At 48.1% G+C, this 18,816-nt stretch overlaps 2 protein-coding genes across 7 annotated transcripts in view; both read left to right on the top strand.

Moving 5' to 3' along the window:
* Positions 1 to 17,318, top strand: part of RGS9 (regulator of G protein signaling 9) — a 67,524-nt gene extending 50,206 nt beyond the window's left edge. For 2 of the 4 annotated variants that reach the window (XM_075580104.1, XM_075580107.1), the window contains exons 16-18: positions 7,381 to 7,495; positions 13,410 to 13,912; positions 14,450 to 15,177. In XM_075580104.1, the coding sequence (XP_075436219.1) occupies positions 7,381 to 7,495; positions 13,410 to 13,912; positions 14,450 to 14,672 (841 nt within the window). In that variant the 3' untranslated portion in view covers positions 14,673 to 15,177. Of the gene's footprint in view, positions 1 to 7,380; positions 7,496 to 13,409; positions 13,913 to 14,449 lie in introns of all 4 variants that reach the window. The other 2 variants (XM_075580105.1, XM_075580106.1) reach the window with 2 other exon arrangements.
* LOC142472901 (uncharacterized) lies at positions 7,563 to 10,483 on the top strand. Of its 3 annotated transcripts, XM_075580120.1 has the most exons (3): positions 7,563 to 9,480; positions 9,648 to 9,687; positions 9,784 to 10,483. In XM_075580120.1, exons 1-3 carry the CDS (start codon positions 8,587 to 8,589, stop codon positions 9,963 to 9,965), a joined length of 1,116 nt encoding a protein of 371 aa, XP_075436235.1. In that variant the 5' UTR covers positions 7,563 to 8,586; the 3' UTR covers positions 9,966 to 10,483. The 3 variants fall into 3 exon arrangements, with proteins under 3 accessions (XP_075436235.1, XP_075436234.1, XP_075436233.1); XM_075580119.1 differs by lacking the exon at positions 9,648 to 9,687 and having other exon boundaries at positions 9,696 to 10,482; XM_075580118.1 differs by having other exon boundaries at positions 9,648 to 10,482.
* Positions 17,319 to 18,816: the final 1,498 nt, after the last annotated feature.

Below are 18,816 nucleotides of genomic sequence, written 5' to 3'. Positions count from 1 at the left end.
CCTGAGGGTGGAGACCCCTGACAGCTGTGGTGCTGAATATAGTGAGAATAAAGGACCTGTGTTTTATTATACCTCCTGCCTGAGAGTGAAGTCTATTGGGAAGAGGGTGAAGAGATTCTCCTGCAGAGACTTCTCCCCGTACACCTGGGGGCTGCAAGAGATGGAGGCGCTGCACCTGTGAGTACTATTCGGGCAAGACACCATAAGCCTGTCCTGTCATTCCCCTATACCACCATGCGGGAGACTCAGGGCCCCCTGTTACCAGCAGGTTTGCACCACACTCAACCATGTAACTGGAGCGAGTTTCCCAGATTTAGGCCCTATGTGTGATTGCGGGTGGGGGGGGGGAAACAGGGTTACATCTGTATATAAAAGAGTCCAAGGGGCGTAAACTTTTCCCCGTGCGAACCCTTGCCTGCTCTCCTGCCTGCTCTCCTCGGCGCCTAACACCCTGAACCCCTATCCCCCCCCCCCCCCGCACGTGACCCCGCGGCGTCATTTGACGTTGGGTTACCATGACGGCGCGTCGCTTGAAGGGAAGGTAAGTGTGTTATAGAGGCCTCGCATGGTCCCGTTATTTCATTTAAATGCCTGGGGGGAGAGCAGGACCTCTATAACTGCTGCGCGCACCCCCCCCCCCCCGAAAATCTAGCGCCCCCCAGTTTGCGCATCCCTGCCTTAGGCTATGGCCCCAGTGCTCACTGCTGCACACGCGCCTGGCGGCATGTGCATATATTACAGCCGCGATCTGCGGTCTGTAGGGGAGTGATGGGATGTGGGGGAGGGGGGGCACCGCCAAGACGGGGCATATCTGCTCTTCCATTGGTTGCCCGTCGAGCACGTGACCGTGACATACACATACATACACACATACATATATACATACATACATACATACATACAGTGATACACACACACTGATATACACAGGGCAGACTGACTCGTATACATACACACACACACTGATACACACATACACACAGAGCAGACTGACTCAGACAGACAGACACACACACACACACATACACTGATACACAGAGCAGACTGACTGACTGAGACACACACACACTGATACACACAGAACAGACTGACTCACATGCACACACTGATACACACACACTGCACCCTCCCTGCTCCCTAGGGATATTACATCGGTGTAGTTGAGTGTTTAACAGCAGCATAGATTTACCCTGTCTGCGGGTGCTGGATCTGGTCGGCTGGCGATGGAAAAATTGGGCGCCAGGAGTTTTTATAGTACAACTTCAATCTTTATTCATGTTCCCAGGCTTGGGAACGCTGCAGTTACAGTAAGAGTGACATGGTTGTACCTTGTTTCATCCATACTGTTATCGCTCTATACATCGTTCTTCCCTCGGAGTCTTCTGCTAACACTCCTGGGAGGCACATACACTTGTTACTGACAAGCAGGGGCGTAGCTATAGCCCGGGCTCTTCGGGGCCTACTCTCTACTGTGACCTATCCACCGACTGCGCATGCGTGAACAGTGCTTGCCGACTGCGCATGAGCGATCGGAAAGCGCTGATCTCTTCTATGCATTGTTGATGGGTTCTAACTGTTAAGGCAATGTCCCTAACTAAAACACAGGGGGCAGAATCTTCTTTACTAGGGGCACTTTCTCCCAGCCTCTACCTCACGAGGCTCCTACTCTCCTCTCCTTCTGGGACCTAACCTTCCAGAACATTGATACACACACACACACGCACACAGAGTAGACTGACTTACATACAGTCACACATACATACCCTGATATGCACAGAGCAGACAGACTCAGATACGCACACCCACTGATACACACAGAGCAGACTGACTCACATACACACACCCACACACTCCCACACACACACAGCAGGCGGAGTCAGATACACACATCCATATACACAGAGCAGACTGACTCACATATACACATATATATATATACTGATACACATACACTCACACACACATACACTGATACACACAAGAGCAGACTGACTCAGATACACACACATACACGAATACACACAGAGCAGACTGACTCAGATACTGTACACACACACTGATACACATAGAGCAGACTGACTCACATACACACACACATATACTGATACACATAGAGCAGACTGACTCACATACAAACACACATATACTGATACACATAGAGCAGACTGACTCACATACACACACACATACACTGATACACGCAGACTGACTCAGATACACACACACACACACACACACACACACTACACTGGTATACACAGAGCTGACTGACTCAGATAAACATATACACCTACACTGATATGCACAGAGCAGAATGACTCACATGCACACACATATACTGATACACACACATACGCAAACACACACACACACACACACTGATACACACAGAGCTGACTCACATACACACCCACACACACACAGAGCAGACTGACTCACGTAGACACACATACACTGATACACACACACTGATACTTTTTTTATACATTGGATTGTCTCAGGACCTGAACCCCATTCATTTCAGCTCCGGGGACCCCCTGCTTCTGGAGATACAGACCTCCATAGTATGTGCTGTAGCAGCTCCGGCTGAGCTAGCTGGGATTTAAACTTTAAAGCTCCCGCTGCACACGGGCCAATAAAATGCCGAACCTGATGATGTCACGGCTTCCTATTGGCCCACTTTGCGCGGGAGCCTTGAAACTCGCCACGTGGACCCTGCTAGCGGAGCGGATACACCTCCTACCGAGGTAAGTATCTCCGGAAACAGGGGGTCCACGGAGCTGAAATAAATGGGGTTCTGCTCCGGAGACCCCCCTGTACGTGGGATTGCTGCTTTAGGCCTCGGGCATGGTCAGCGCTTAGGCGCTGACCCGTGCTGAGGCGCGCTGGTGTTTACCAGTGAGCCCCTACAGCCGCAACTAGAGCGGCTTTAGTAGGGGCTCGCCTACGCTTCCGCAAGCGTAGGTCTTATACAAATTTTAGATTTGGCGCTCTCCGGATCGCAGGGCCGGTCACGTGAGCGGTTCGCCCAATGAGGGCGAACCATCTCCGTGACGTCACTGGCCCGCCCCCCGACACGCCCCCGGACGGCGCGCGGACTAAGGCCAGGGAAAGCACCCGCTTTCCCTCAGCCTCCACGCGCCTCAGCACGGGAGAAGGCTCCCTGGACGCAGCCTTAGAGAGGAAGGGGAAGATCACGTTTGTAAATATAAAGCGGACAGCAGGTTTTTTTGCTGTTCCAGTACATCTGTTAGCAATGGGTTATTCTCTCATCCTGTGAAAGAAACGGATCAAACAGTAGAACTAAATGTCTCCCATGGTTGCATACTTTATAATTGCCTGCACATGGGGGAACCCGGATTTCGTATGCCCGGCAGAGGCTGGGAACAGCTTCTCTGCGGTATGCAGGCGGGGAAAATCTTTGATGTGTCCATGGTTCACGTCTGTGTTCCCAGGGACTGCTTTGCAGACGTTATAAAGTGGCTTCAGCCCCAATGGCTGGAATTTACCAAACCCACTCATTAATTCTCCACAATTCCCATGAAACCGGAGTTACTGGGGTCTCTGATTTGGCCCTCAGTAATAGTCCTTTTGGTGTATAAGGAGCAATCCCAGTAATATCCTACATGTGTGTGTTTTTTTAAAATAAATCAGTTTTGTAGTATTAGCTAATACTTACTACATTTTTTTCCCCAACTATTAATGACATTTTAATGAGTTTTAATATACTGAGCACCCTGTGATTTCTATAGCAGGCTTTAGCCCACCTCCCCAGCAGTGCAAGATCTTTGCAGCACTTTCCTATTTGGGATAATCTGTTGCCAATGTTCCCAGCAAACTGTAACAATAAATTCTGTTACCTTAATAATATAAGAATACGTTGTAGCTGCTGAGCAACGCCTCGTTAATAGTGCATGCTTGCGCGCGCAAAACGCACTGCAGGCTGGAGGCAGCGGGAGGCGACAGGTAGGCGTGGCGGAGGCGTGGCCATGATGTCACATTAGCGGCTTGCCCTCATTGGCTGAACCGCTCATATGACGCGGCCATCACCCGGCAAGATCAAATTCAGAGGTCTGTTTAAAATGTGCGCGCTTGGACGCGTCTGTCGCGCGCACCATGTGCACGCTCAATTCAAAACATGACTTTGTAATCCCGGCCAAACACTGATTGAAGGATTGATTGAAACTGAAAGGCGGCCATTTAGTGAACCCTGGGAAGCGGGATCTTTGCTTAACTATTTTGGGAGAACGCATCGATCGGCAGCTTAGGTAATTAGTTTTCAATAAAGGTTATCAAAGGCCGAATATATATATTAAAAAAAATATATCTATGTGTGTGTGTGTATATGTATATATATACACACACACACACACACACACACACACACACACACACACATACACACACACACACATACACACACACACACACACACACACACACACACGTATGTATGTGTAATTTTTTTTAACGTGCCGCTTGGATTGTTTCTAAAGTCTTTTGAAACACGCACTAATTTGTTAAAATCTCCCGCACAACCGCTGCATTAAAGAAAGAAAAAACTGATTGCTCTTACTGGGGGTATTTCTTTTATATGCATCTTGTGATGTTTTTGCACCAATGTTGCAGCTGAGAGGTAGCAGTCACCTCTCGTGTCAAATGTATCTAGATTTTGTATAGGGGGTTTGTTTATATGACGTATAAGGGGAGTTAGTTAATCCCACGTGCCGTGTCACGCCAATCCAGGGGTTACTGTGCCTACATACAGTAACGTCTCGGGCCTGTGCTGCCGTCGTACACGTCATCAAACGTAGAAACTGTTGTGCGCCGTCCGCAACTTTAGAAACACGTTTGTTGCATTGGATGTAGATGCCACGGGACAGGGCACGGCTTGTGGACTGTATTATTACATACATCAAGGGTGGCCAACTCTAGTCCTCACGGGCCACTACCAGGTCATGTTTTCAGGATATTCCTGTTTCAGCACAGGTGGCTCAATCAGTCCCTGCTTCAGCACAGGGGGCTCAATCTCCGACAGCCACTGATTGTGCCCCCTGTGCTGAAGCAGGGATATCCTGAAAACATGACCTGATAGTGGCCCTTGAGGATTGGAGTTGGCCACCCCTGACATACATCATTCATATATCCTCCCCACCAAAACCTCGCAGGTCTCGTCTTCAAAGGAACAATTCCGCCTGCTGTGGTTTTGTGCCCCCCCTCCTGACTCCCCTTTTTGGGCCTTGTTAATTTTAACCCCCCGGGGACCCCATGGTTCCTGATATACTTAACAGAGAAGGTGCTTCCTGTAGCATCCCCTCCGGGGAAACAAAATGGCCTCACACTGGCCAATAGGAAGCCTCAACATCATCTGTCGCCATTTCCCGGTACGTTTCTCGGAAACCAGGGGTTTCCCTGGAGCTGAAATGAACACGGTTCAGCTCAGGGGACCCCCTGCTTCCCACCTATATATAAAAAGGGAGGCTGCTTCTTCCAAGAGGCTTCTTCCAATAAGTCTGGCGTATTACTGACACACCTATGTAAGCAGTGAAGTCTTTCCCGTGCTCAGGAACATTTCAGCTGCATCCACATGGATGGGAAGATGACTTTAAAAGGTACTGAATACGGGGCATATTTACTGGGCTCCTATATCTCTTCCTGTATATGGGTATCGTGTACGTCATTGCACAAGATATTCCTGCTCCAGGAATAGAACAAAAAGTAGTGGAAAGTCCCAAGTCTTTTGAAGAGAAGCCCACAAACTGATTAGCCATGTACAAGATGACATGTAAACGTAGAGGTCACAAGAAGGACATGGAGCAGATGGCCCCCCCCAAAAAACCAACATATTTACAGCTATTATAAATAATATCGCATTTCAAAGACTGGCCAAGGGACTGAGACAATATCTCATGTCAGATGTCAAAGAACGTCTCCACTCGTGTGTGCCTCTAATCATCCATGTTTACCTTATTTATACGAGGTAGCTGGAAGTAATAATACTCTTCTTTTCTTATGGACACCCAGTTCCTTTTTTCCACAGAGCTTACATTCTAATATTTGGGTTGCCTGAGGTACAGGCCACAACATATTAAGCGGTCTTCTGCCGTAAGACCACCTTGGACTGTTGGAAGTCACGATGACAAGATTAGGGTGTCCTCCATGGAAGGTGCTTTGCAGCAGAAGACTGCTTAGTAAACATGGGATAACAGTGAGGTGTCCAAGGTTACAAGGAGTGGGCACTGGGACTTGAACCACGTTAATTCCAATTTAAAGGCAGCGCCATTACTGTAATACTCTTGATATTGGCTTGGGTGACCACGCCAGCTCTCGGCTTCTTATACCGGTGGGTAATCGGTTGACTTGCAATGTCCTTTCATGCCGTCAGCCTGGCAAAGAGATTTCCAGAGCTTGCCATGTGCAAACCCGCCCTGAAACAGACACCGAAATCCCAGCCACGTTCCTTAGGCTGGGGCCATAGAGGGGATAGCAGGGCTGAGGCGCGCTGACGCTGAGGCTCGCCTGCTGAAATCTGCGCGATTTCATGCCCATGCAGGCGAGCCAGCGGGCGCGATCGGTGGCAGGGGGAGACTGAGGGAGGCGGGGCAGTGACGTCGCTGGGCCAATCGGCCGCGACGCACCGACGTCAACGTCACGGCGCCGTGACGTTGCTCAGCGCTGATTGGATGTTTTCAGCCGATAGTGCTCTGAAAAACAGCTTGGCTGTCGGCTGAAAAATCCAGCGCCTCAGCACGCCTGCGGACGCTCGCGTGAGCCCCCTCTCAAGGCATCCTCATTGAGGATGCAGGGGCTCAGCGCGGAGCGTCCGCACGGCTCAGCACGGCCTGTCCTTGTATGGACGCAGCCTAAGAGATCCCCCCCCCAAGGAAGCCTTAAGATCGCGTTTCAGTAGATCACGTTTTGTCTTCTCTTCATAGCGTTCAATATTTAAAAAGGTATAATAAGAATGTTTTCTGTCCTATATAACACTGACATTGAAGCTCTGTACATATAATGCAAGCACAGTGATCCCCTGGCAAAAGAGCTTACAGCCTAAGTGTTGGTGCATGTTTACTAAGCCATGTTATTCATAAGACACCTTCTTGCACCAGGAAGACCACTTCCAGCCCATTGACTTACATGAACTGCAAGGTGTGTTCCAGCGCTGGAAGGTGTCTCTTATGGGTGAGCACCACTTAGTGAATAAAGCCCAATGTGTCTTTCCCAAGGTCACCAGGAGAACGGTCACTGGGGTTCGAACTAGGTGCACCCGCTTGATCGACACAGTTCTGACCACTAAACTACTCAATGGCATTGACCATGAAACCATTATCTTGTGCTTTGGTTGTTTCTAATATGTAGGTTTTTCTTTTTCCTGTTTAGTAATTTCCCCTTCATGCGCCGGCACCGGAGATCCAGCCCAAGCCCCGTCATCCTCAGACAGCTGGAGGAAGAAGCCAGAGCGAAGGAGGCCGCAAACACAGTGGATATAACCCAGGTTCTGAGCAAGCTAGATCGGAGGAGCCAACTCAAACAGGAGGCTCTCAAACCAACCTAACTGAGCATAGAATAAGAAAGTAGACTCTAACGGACCATGTCTGATAAGCAGTGCTAAGCCACGGAGCACCTTGTGGTTCATTCACTCAAGGTGCCTTATGGCTTACCACTGCTTTTTAAATATGACAGTAAAGCCATATTTATAAGTTGATAAGTGAGTTAACGCACAGGTAATGGCCCATTAACCCTAGTCAATGCATTTATAGATACTAGGATATACATCCCATTGAACTATAGATTACCCTGCTTCTCACCGTACTAAGAGGAGAAAGACGGAGATCAGAGGACAGCCGGATAGTGGACAGCATGGACACTAGCTCAGTAATTCATCCCCTCACCTGAAGGTGTCCTCGCTGCTTTACATTTTAGGAGAGTTTGCGTAAGACTAATGTTGGGTAGAATCGATACAGTACCTTTTAAGTGTAAGTCAGCTTAATGACTACAGGTTACTGGGACAGATCGAGGCATTTTTTGATATAGCTGTTTCATCAGGTATTCTGGGATTTTGTAGAGCAGAAGATTGGAGAGACAGGTCCAGCTCGGTCCATTTTTATATCATTTAGCTAATTGATGTTTAAAAAGACACATATATGGACTGTCGGTACAGGTCTGTTCTTTCCTGTGTGCTGAGCGGAGCTAAATTAGATCCAGATGTGCAAAAGCAAAAGGTTGGGTGCAAATGTCTTGTTTCTGCCTAACTTTATTATTCTTATCATGCATCATAAGACGCCAACATAGTCCACGGTGTAGTACAATGGTGTGAAAAGCCAATAGCAATAAAACGCACAATAATATTACAGCATAGTGCATGTCAATGGTTGAGTTCTTCTATGCAGAGTAATATACAGAACCTCTCCACTCTTGGGTAGTGGGATCAGAACCTGTTTTGAAACCAAAAATTCTCATTCCGTCATCATTAAACCCTTTTTGCCAGAAATGCCAGCAACACAATGCATTGCTGGCCTCTCTTGCTGCGAAGGACCGAAGAGCAAGGCAGGTACCTAAACCACCCACGCTTCACCTACACTACACATGAACCCTTCACCTACACCACCCATGCACCCTTCATGTATACCACCAACGAACCCTTCATGTACACCACCCGTGCACCCTTCATGTACAACACACGTGCACCCTTCATGTACACCACCCGTGAACCCTTCACCTACACCACCCGTGAACCCTTCACTTACCCCACCCATGAACCCTTCACCTACCCCACCCACGAACCCTTCACCTACACCACCCACGAACCCTTCATTTACACCACCCGAGAAACCTTCATCTACACCACCCGAGAACCCTTCATCTACACCACCCGAGAACCCTTCATCTACACCACCCGAGAACCCTTCATCTACACCACCCGAGAACCCTTCATTTACCCCACCCATGAACCCTTCACCTACCCCACCCACGAATCCTTCATGTACACCACCCATGAATCCTTCATGTACACCACCCACGAATCCTTCATTTACACCACCCACGAACCCTTCACCTACACCACCCACGAACCCTTCATTTACACCACCCGAGAAACCTTCATCTACACCACCCGAGAACCCTTCATCTACACCACCCGAGAACCCTTCATCTACACCACCCGAAAACCCTTCATCTACACCACCTGAGAATCCTTCATCTACACCACCCGAGAACCCTTCATTTACCCAACCCATGAACCCTTCACCTACCCCACCCACGAATTCTTCATGTACACCACCCACAAATCCTTCATGTACACCACCCAAGAACCCTTCATCTACACCACCCGAGAACCCTTCATTTACCCCACCCATGAACCCTTCACCTACCCCACCCACGAATCCTTCATGTACACCACCCACGAATCCTTCATGTACACCACCCACGAATCCTTCATTTACACCACCCACGAATCCTTCATTTACACCAACCGTGAACCTTCACCTACCCCACCCGTGAACCCTTCACCTACCCCACCCGTGAACCCTTCACCTACCCCACCCGTGAACCCTTCACCTACCCCACCCGTGAACCCTTCACCTACCCCACCCGTGAACCCTTCACCTACCCCACCCACGAACCCTTCATTTACACCACCTATGAACCCTTCATCTACACCACCCGAAAACCCTTCATCTACACCACCTGAGAACCCTTCATCTACACCACCCGAGAACCCTTCATCTACACCACCCGAGAACCCTTCATGTACACCACCTATGAACCCTTCATGTACACCACCCATGAACCCTTCATGTACACCACCCATGAACCCTTCATGTACACCACCCACGAATCCTTCATTTACACCAACCATGAACTCTTCATCTACACCACCCGTGAACCCTTCATCTACACCACCCGTGAACCCTTCATCTACACCACCCGTGAACCCTTCATCTACACCACCCATGAACCCTTGATGAACAAGTGCCAACCCTTTCTTTTAGAGAAGAGGCCAAGATGGTAGGAACGCATGATGTCAGCTGGATTCATGGAGATAGAGAAAATGTTGTCCCTCTATCCCACACAGTGTGACAGTTATGGCTGTTTTCAATCAAGGGGGATTTTAGACCAGAAACGGCCCAAATGGCCGCATCGTGCTATATAGACGGACCCAGCTCCGCTGCCCCTGGGCACTTACATATACCGGCCACCTGATTTCTGCTGCCCTCCTTCCGATTCGCAGCATCAAATGACACCACGGATGTCACCACAGCGTCTCGTTGCCATGGTAACGCAACAATTTGACGCCCCGTCGTCATGTTGCCATGGCAACGAAACACTGTGTGACTCCGCAAATCGAAAGGAGGAGGGCGGCAGAAAGGAGACCGCAAGGAGGTGCCCGGCATATGTAAGTGACTTCCCATCATGCCCGATAGCGCGGCAAATGTACAGTGGTGTGAAAAAGAAAGTACGCCCTCTTTGAATTCCATGGTTTTACATATCAGGACATAATAACAGTCATCTGTTCCTTAGCCGGTCTTAAAATTAGGTAAATACAACCTCAGATGAACAACAACACATGACATATTACACCGTGTCATGATTTATTTAACAAAAATAAAGCCAAAATGGAGAAGCTATGTGTGAAAAACTAAGCACACCTTATAATTCAATAGCTTGTAAAACCACCTTTAGCAGCAATAACGTGAAGTAATCGTTTTCTGTATGACTATCAGTCTCTCACATCGTTGTGGAGGAATTTTGGCCCACTCTTCTTTACAACGTTGCTTCAGTTCATTGAGGTTTGTGGACATTTGTTTATGCACAGCTCTCTTAAGGTCCAGCCACAGCATTTCAATTGGGTTGAGGTCTGGACTTTGACTGGGCCATTCATACCCCTTGATTCTTTTCTTTTTCAGCCATTCTGTTTTAGATTTGCTGGTGTGCTTGGGATCATGGTCCTGTTGCATGACCCAATTTCGACCAAGCTTTAGCTGTCGGACAGAAGGCCTCACATTTGACTCTATAATACTTTGGTATACAGAGGAGTTCATGGTCGACTCAATGACTGCAAGGTTCCCAGGTCCTGTGGCTGCAAAACAAGCCCAAATCACCCCATCCACCACCGTGCTTGACAGTTGGTATGAGGTGTTTGTGCTGATATGCTGTGTTTGGTTTTCGCTAAACGTGGCACAGTCATTATGGCCAAACATCTCCACTTTGGTCTCGTCTGTCCAAAGGACATTGTTCCAGAAGTCTTGTGGTTTGTTTAGATGCAGCTTTGCAAACCTAAGCCGTGCTGCCATGTTCTTTTTAGAGAGAAGAGGCTTTCTCCTGGCAACTCTTCCAAACAAACCATACGTGTTCAGTCTTTTTCTAATTGTACTGTCATGAACTTTAACATTTAACATGCTAACTGAGGCCTGTAGAGACCGAGATGTAACTCTTGGGTTTTTTCCAATTTCTCTGAGCATTGCGCGGTCTGAACTTGGGGTGAATTTGCTGGGATGTCCACTCCTGGGAAGATTTCCACTTTTGAATAATCTTCCTCACTGTAGAATGATGGACTTTAAATTGTTTGGAAATGGCCTTATAACCCTTCCCAGATTGATGGGCAGCAACAATTGCTTCTCTAAGATCATTACTGATGTCTGCCCTCCTTGGCATTGTGTTACACACACCTGAATGCTCCAGACCAGCAAACTGCTAAAACTTCGGCTTTTATAGAAGTGGTCACATTTGCTGATGATAAATTAATCAAGGGCATTTTATTAGCAGCACCTGTCTGCTACTTAGCATCTTCATTCCTATGGAAGCAGTAAGGGTGTACTTAGTTTTTCACACATGGCTTCTCCATTTTGGCTTTATTTTTGTTAAATAAATCATGACACGGTGTAATATCTCATGTGTTGTTGTTCATCTGAAGTTGTATTTACCTAATTTTAAGACCTGCTAAGGAGCAGATGATTGTTATTATGTCCTGATATGTAAAACCATAGAATTGAAGGAAGGTGTACTTTCTTTTTCACACAACTGTATACGGGGCAGACATTTTTGCTGCCCTAGGCCCGGGCTTATGGGAAATCTGCCACTGGACGAACCCCCTTTGTTGCATATTTTAGTTGCCCGGGATAGACTTAAAAACCAGATATTTTTAAAAATAAATCATATTTGGGCCAAACCATGATAGTCTTACCCAATAGCGTCAAGGCAACCTCAGATTACGTACACCCCCCCGAAACTGAAACCCTAACCTGTCTTGGCGTCTCCCTAAAAGAGGTCCCCTCAAGAGAGTTCACTAAAAACAAATTCCAGCACATGGAAATTAATTTCTTTACAGATATATCAATGGTTCTATGCAGCATAAAGAGGTATGGAGTATATTTTATATATGAGGTGCAAAAATGGCCTCTCTTGCACCGGTTGACAGCAGTAATGACCGGCTTCCGCAGAGACATCTGCTCAGCCGTGTATAAGGGGTAATGGATGTCTTACTGCTGCTTGTGGTGCAAATAGACTCTCCGGGATTATCTGAAACGTATTGCACTCAGAGGGGTGTTTGTCAAACATCAAAATGGAACATATCATTTGATAGGGAGCACTTGGCCCACTCAGTCTGCCCATTGTCCATGACTTATGTCATTGGTTGAACTCATCGGCTCAATAAACATGTTTAGTCTTCCAATTTTGTCCTTTGTCTTCTGTGTTCCATTAATCGATTCATTCTATTTCTTCATCATCCCTTGCTTGTCCGACTCCTCTATCTTAGTGGATATATAACAAGGTTATCGTTTTGTATTATTATTTATTGACATTTTTGTCATCTGTCTGCCGTTAAGGCATGGGTGGCTCCAGGACTCAACAGCCACCAACTGGTCGTTTTTTCAGGATGTCCCTGCTTCAGCACAGTAGGCTCAATCAGTGGGCATTTTGAGTGAGCCACTGATTGAGCAGCCTGTGCTGAAGCAAGGATTATCCTGAAAACCTGAGCTGTTGGGGGCCCTTGAGGACTGGCATTAGTCCCATCCCCTTGCGTTAAGGGGTTAAACAGTTTTGCACAAGAAAATGTAAAAGCAGAGTTAAAAAGAATCTATAGACCATTTTTATGGGTCAACCTCTGTAGCTTATCCATACACCTCTGTAGCTTATCCATACACCTCTGTAGCTTATCCATACACCTCTGTAGCTATCCATACACCTCTGCCAATAAAGAAGAAGCTGGACTGTGGGGTGTTTGGGAAGAGGGGAGTTCTTTTTGGACAAGTTTTGAGCTAGGTGACCTTGATCCATAATGCACAACCGTACTGTATGTACAAGGTGTATGCGCCATTAAGTGTCCAATGTAACTAGTTAACCCTGCTAGTAGTAGATGGCTAATAGATCCTGCTTGTAATTCCCTTCTGCTGTCTCTCTTCTTACAGTTGTGCCACTTTACAGCTCCAATCCCTCACCTGACCGTCTACACTGGTACCTGCGCTCCCCCTTCCCCGACAAGCCTCTTCCTTTCCTGCCACACTCCGGGCGACCTCTTCTCCCCTTCCCCTGGACACATCACCCTGCCAAATAGTGCCGCCTGTCCCTCGCCGATTAGCTTAGCTATAGAGACCACTCCAGGCATGGAGAGAAGGTGGGAAGCGAACTGTGCCAGCGAGAACCAGTTTCTGTCTCCCAGTGACAACACGGACATATCGTTTGGGTCGGAATCGGGCGCCGGTGGAAACCATCTCTCTGTGCCGTTTGAGGGGAAATCCTCTCAGAAATCCAAGGTGACCTTGTCTTTCAGCAAGTTGTTGAAAAAGGGGTGCTCAAACTCTCCAGTTTTTGCCACGCTTTCACCCAAGTGCCCGGCAGGGAATCACGGCAAGGTCCAGCCACTGAACGACCTGGAGCAGCAGCTGCAGCAGACGTCCAAAAAGGTCACCAAGTAAGGAGTTTCACTATGCCTACCATATCGGGCGGTGAATAGTGGGCAGTCCAACATAGCACCAACCATCATTGGGTTTTTTAATTGGTAACATACAACCAAAACCTTTTTGCTGCCAGAGGGCCCAACAACGTATGATTCCGGCATTTAGAGACCCCAAATAGATGTAATTTTTTTATTAATATCCAATCTGCCATGCCAAAGGCCCTATTAACAAACCAAGTCCGTCCCAGTCAAAATCTTCGATGATTGTGCCGACTGTTCCACCACGGCGGTTGAAGTGGAACCCCCTCCACTTCCATTTCCTTCGTTGGCTACTGAAGCCATCACAGGGCCGCCAATCCCAGACGTCCCGTGGCACGCGGGTGCCGCTGGTCTTCCGGCAGTGGCAAAAGGTCAAGAATGACCATTCAATTGTTACATTCTTTACAACAGGTTGTTGGACCGTCTACGTGGGATAGTAGAGTTAAGAGGTTTTTTTTATCGCACGACCACTGCATGGCATTGTATGATTGTTTTTTCCCCCTTTGACTCCAGCATCCATATTTACTTCCATTTCTGTGAAGAGAAACTCCCATCGTCTTACGCTTTGGGAATCGCATGTTTGAAATGTCATTGCATCTGCTCCAGTATCATGACCCTCCCTCCTCATCTTGCATCTGGGTGGTATTCTGCACTTATCCATCTGTCTCATCAGCACGCCCAAGTATGTATTGAACCACCGGTACCCCAAAGACGCATTGGAGCCCATATTTACTAGGCAAGCACCCAGATGGTGTGCCCCTCTTTCTCTAAAGCCGCTTTCCTGTGCCGGAGAAGAGTTGAACTCCATTCTAATGGAAGGGACTCAAATCTTCTCCAGCTTAGGGAGGAGCTTCATGGTACAGTATATTGATTAAGGGTCACTGAAGTCAAAGGACAAGATACCAAGTAACTGAAGGGCTAGAATTATTAATACAACCTGCTTTATACTTCCCTACCATGATTTTCTTATTTTGGGGTCACCATGTTCTTAGTGCGTGGTTGCAGTTGTCCATACTAATGAACATTAAGACGTGCTAATGACTAATGCTGAATTAACATTGTGACGAATTCTCCCCCCTCCCCCGCCTCGAACACAGCTTCTTTCAGATTAAGGTGGACATTCCCGCCGAGTGTCGAGTCTACCCTATCGACTCGGAGGAAGAGGAGGAAAGTCACGTGGCGTGCAAGGACTCCATCCAAGAAGTCATCTGCCCCTGGGAGAATGTCATTGAGGAAGGCAAAGCGGGCTAACAAGAAGGAGCCTCGGTAGAAACCGGGATGGAGCCTTCCAATGGCTGTATGGTACTGTGTCGGGATACCGTGGCTCGCCCGTGGGGGGCCCCACTATTCGTAAAGTGCATTAGGATCAGCAATGAATCCAGCGGTCGCCTTCACCATTAACCACCTCACTGCCAGAGGGGATGGGAAACTCCCTCTCTATCTCAATCACAGCAGTACTAGCAACAAAAAAAAACCACACCCTTTCACTGCCAGAGAGGTCTGCAACGCACAAGCCCCTCTGGCAAGGTAAGGGTCAAGCAACTCGGTATAGCTTTTTAGAACTATATTTGCTATGATTATCTGTTCACACGCCGTTGTTCCTCATTTGGGTTCCGTTCCTCCTAGGTCACGCTCCCTTCCCCTTCTCCTGTAGCTTTACTTCCTGTAGGTCAATCTGAATTAGAACTGGTAGGCTGCAAGTGCTGATATTCACAGTAGGGTCAGGTAGAGGTGTACTTGAAGGAGTCTCTTTAAAGATGCAGTACTTTTTAGGACTAAAATGAACCACTGTTGGTGACATTTACACAAGATATGTTAGTTTGAGAAGGGACATGGAAGAGTGGTTGATTTCCTCTAGCTATGCCTTTTTTGAGTGCTATACATATGTGCTACACCAGTGTTTTTCCTAGGGTTCCCTGCATTTTTCAGGTCATTTGAAAATTGTACCAAATATAGAAGAATTTACAATGCATCTGATCACAGACGCGCTATTAGAGAGGTTGGGGTTCCTTACAATACATCTGATCTCAGACGCGCTATTAGAGAGAGTTGGGTTCCTTACAATGCATCTGATCTCAGACGCGCTATTAGAGAGGTATTGGGGTTCCTTACAATGTATCTGATAGACGCGCCATTAGAGAGGGTTGGGGTTCTGCTGAATTTCACAGTATAAGTATAGGGTTCTTAACCCCCCCAAAAAGGTTACATAACACTGTGCCACACAGAAATGTCCCTCTCCCCTTATTTCCTGGGCCCCAGGAATTCTGTGGCATGACTAGGGTAAAGAAATCAATTGACAAGAAAATTATTTTAATTTACTAAGAAACTACAACAGAGAAATGTTTAGTTTACATATAATATTTGTTTAGGGAATACATTTGCAGACTTATTTTGAACATGCTACTTTTTTGCAAATGAATATGTAATGGCACCTTTCAGTATTATCAATAGAACTTAAAACTAAGGAATAGAAGCTGCTTAGGATACAATGATTTCACTGACAATACAAATTAGAGGAGCCAGGTACACCCGGACATTGAAACATTTAAGTGGTGATGTATCAGGGAAAATTTGGAGCAAACTTGCATATCTTTGCATCAATGTATCAAGGTCTTTGCTTCAAACCTGTATGCCCCAGCGTGTGATTTGAGTGGTGTCAGTAGGAGGGGTTGGGTAGAGTTACATGGTGCACAGATTATAATGAGATGTATCACATTCTGCGTCTCTCTGCCCCAGCGTGTGATTTGAGGGGTGTCAGTAGGAGGGGTTGGGGAGAGTTACATGGTGCACAGATTATAATGAGATGTATCACATTCTGCGTCTCTCTGCCCCAGCGTGTGATTTGAGGGGTGTCAGTAGGAGGAGTTGGGGGAGTTACATGGTGCACAGATTATAATGAGATATATCACATTCTGCGTCTCTGCCCCAGCGTGTGATTTGAGGGGTGTCAGTAGGAGGAGTTGGGGAGAGTTACATGGTGCACAGATTATAATGAGATGTATCAAATTCTGCGTCTCTCTGCCACAGCGTGTGATTTGAGTGGTGTCAGTAGGAGGAGTTGGGGGGAGTTAAATGGGGCGCAGATTATAATGAGAGTTGCTCCCACACTGTGTTATGAGTAGAAACTAATTTTCTCCAAACTGAAGCAGAAATGGAGCATTGTATCAAAACAAAACAAATACGCACTGTACTTGTGTTAATCAATCACTCCCTGACATCCTCTTAGTGCTGCTGCTTAATTGTAACACAAACTGTTTGTGAACAGACTTTTTCATTGGGGGGAAAGAACCCCAAATATGTCTTATGTTTATTATGTAATAATTAGTGTCTGATGCCTTACTGTTGAATAAAGCGTTTCTTCAATAAAATAGAGTAAGCACTCGCACTTCTGTTTACTGAAAACAGTTCCTTTGCTTGCCTGACACATGCTGATTAAGCCAAGGAAATGTATTACCCTCTAATATTTTACATGACACATACCCTCCCACTGTACCTATTTAGCAGGTACTGTACCTGTTCCTCATGTTCTGTGCCTATTACATTCACCTGCTCCTTTTATACCTATTACATCAAGTGGTTGAAGCTCTGAGCCTTGAAGTAATTAAAGCAGCTGAGAGATGGATGACTTTTGTAATAGTGGTTATGGATGATTTAATAGCAATTCTGTTGTGAGTGTGTGTGTATATGTGTATGTGTATATATATATATATATATATATATATGTATATATATATATTATATATCTATCTATCTATCTATATATTTGTCAAACCATTGTATGTATATCTCCCTGTCTGTACTGTGTCTCCTGTCCCTAGCGGCAATCTCATTGGACCTTTCGCCCGTCACTCCGCCTCAGGCCAATGAGATGGCTCCTTTGGCCCGCCCGCCCCCGCACACCTCTCATTGGCCTGAGGCAGAGTGACGGGACAAAGGACACACACACACACACACCTCTCCCGCCCAGGTAAGTCACACCACTGCGCTTCCCGCCTCAATTTATGGCCCCAGTAACTCACCTATTTCAGGCGCGCAGCCTGCGCCTCAGGCCAGGCCCACACAGGGCGCTTCCTAACCGCCGCCTGCACGCGCCTCCGCAGATGGGCGGCACATCGGGAGACCAATCGGTCGCCCGGGGGGGAGGGGAAAGAGTCACGGGGAACGGGGGGGGGGAGAAGAGTCACGGGGAACGGGGGGGGGGGAAGAGCGAGCCCCGAGCCATTGGGAACCAAGAAGGGGGAGCCAGCGGGGGGACGGATGCCTGGGGGGACGGATGCCCGGGGGGGTGGGGGGCATGCGGATACATAAATTATGACAATATATATGCCCCCTGTCCCCTTCCCCCCCCACTCCCCTTCCCCCCCCCCACTCTCCTTCCCCCCCACTCCCTTTGCCCCACCCCCCACTCCCCTTTCCCCCCACTCCCCCACTCCCCTTTCCCCCCACTCCCCCACTCCCCTTACCCCCCACTCCCCTTTCCCCCACTCCCCTTTTCACCCACCCCCACCACTCCCCTTCCCCCCCACTCCCCTTTCCCCCCCACTCCCCTTTCCCCCCACTCCCCTTTCCCCCCACCCCCCCACTCCACTTTCCCCCCCACTCCTCCCTTTCCCCCCCACTCCCCTTCCCCCCCCACTCCCCTTCCCCCCCCCACTCTCCTTCCCCCCCACTCCCCTTTGCCCCCACCCCCCACTCCCCTTTCCCCCCACTCCCCTTTCCCCCCACTCCCCCACTCCCCTTTCCCCCCACTCCACTTTCCCCCCACTCCCTTTCCACCCACCCCCCCCACTCCCATCCCCCCCACTCCCCTTTCCCCCCCACTCCCCTTTCCCCCCCACTCCCCTTCCCCCCACTCCCCTTCCCCCCCACTCCCCTTTCCC

The sequence above is a fragment of the Ascaphus truei genome, chromosome 22 (genome assembly GCF_040206685.1).
Source record: "Ascaphus truei isolate aAscTru1 chromosome 22, aAscTru1.hap1, whole genome shotgun sequence".
Lineage (NCBI taxonomy): Eukaryota > Metazoa > Chordata > Amphibia > Anura > Ascaphidae > Ascaphus > Ascaphus truei.
Note: the sequence above shows the minus strand (reverse complement) of the source record. Positions and strands in the feature narration are given on the sequence as shown.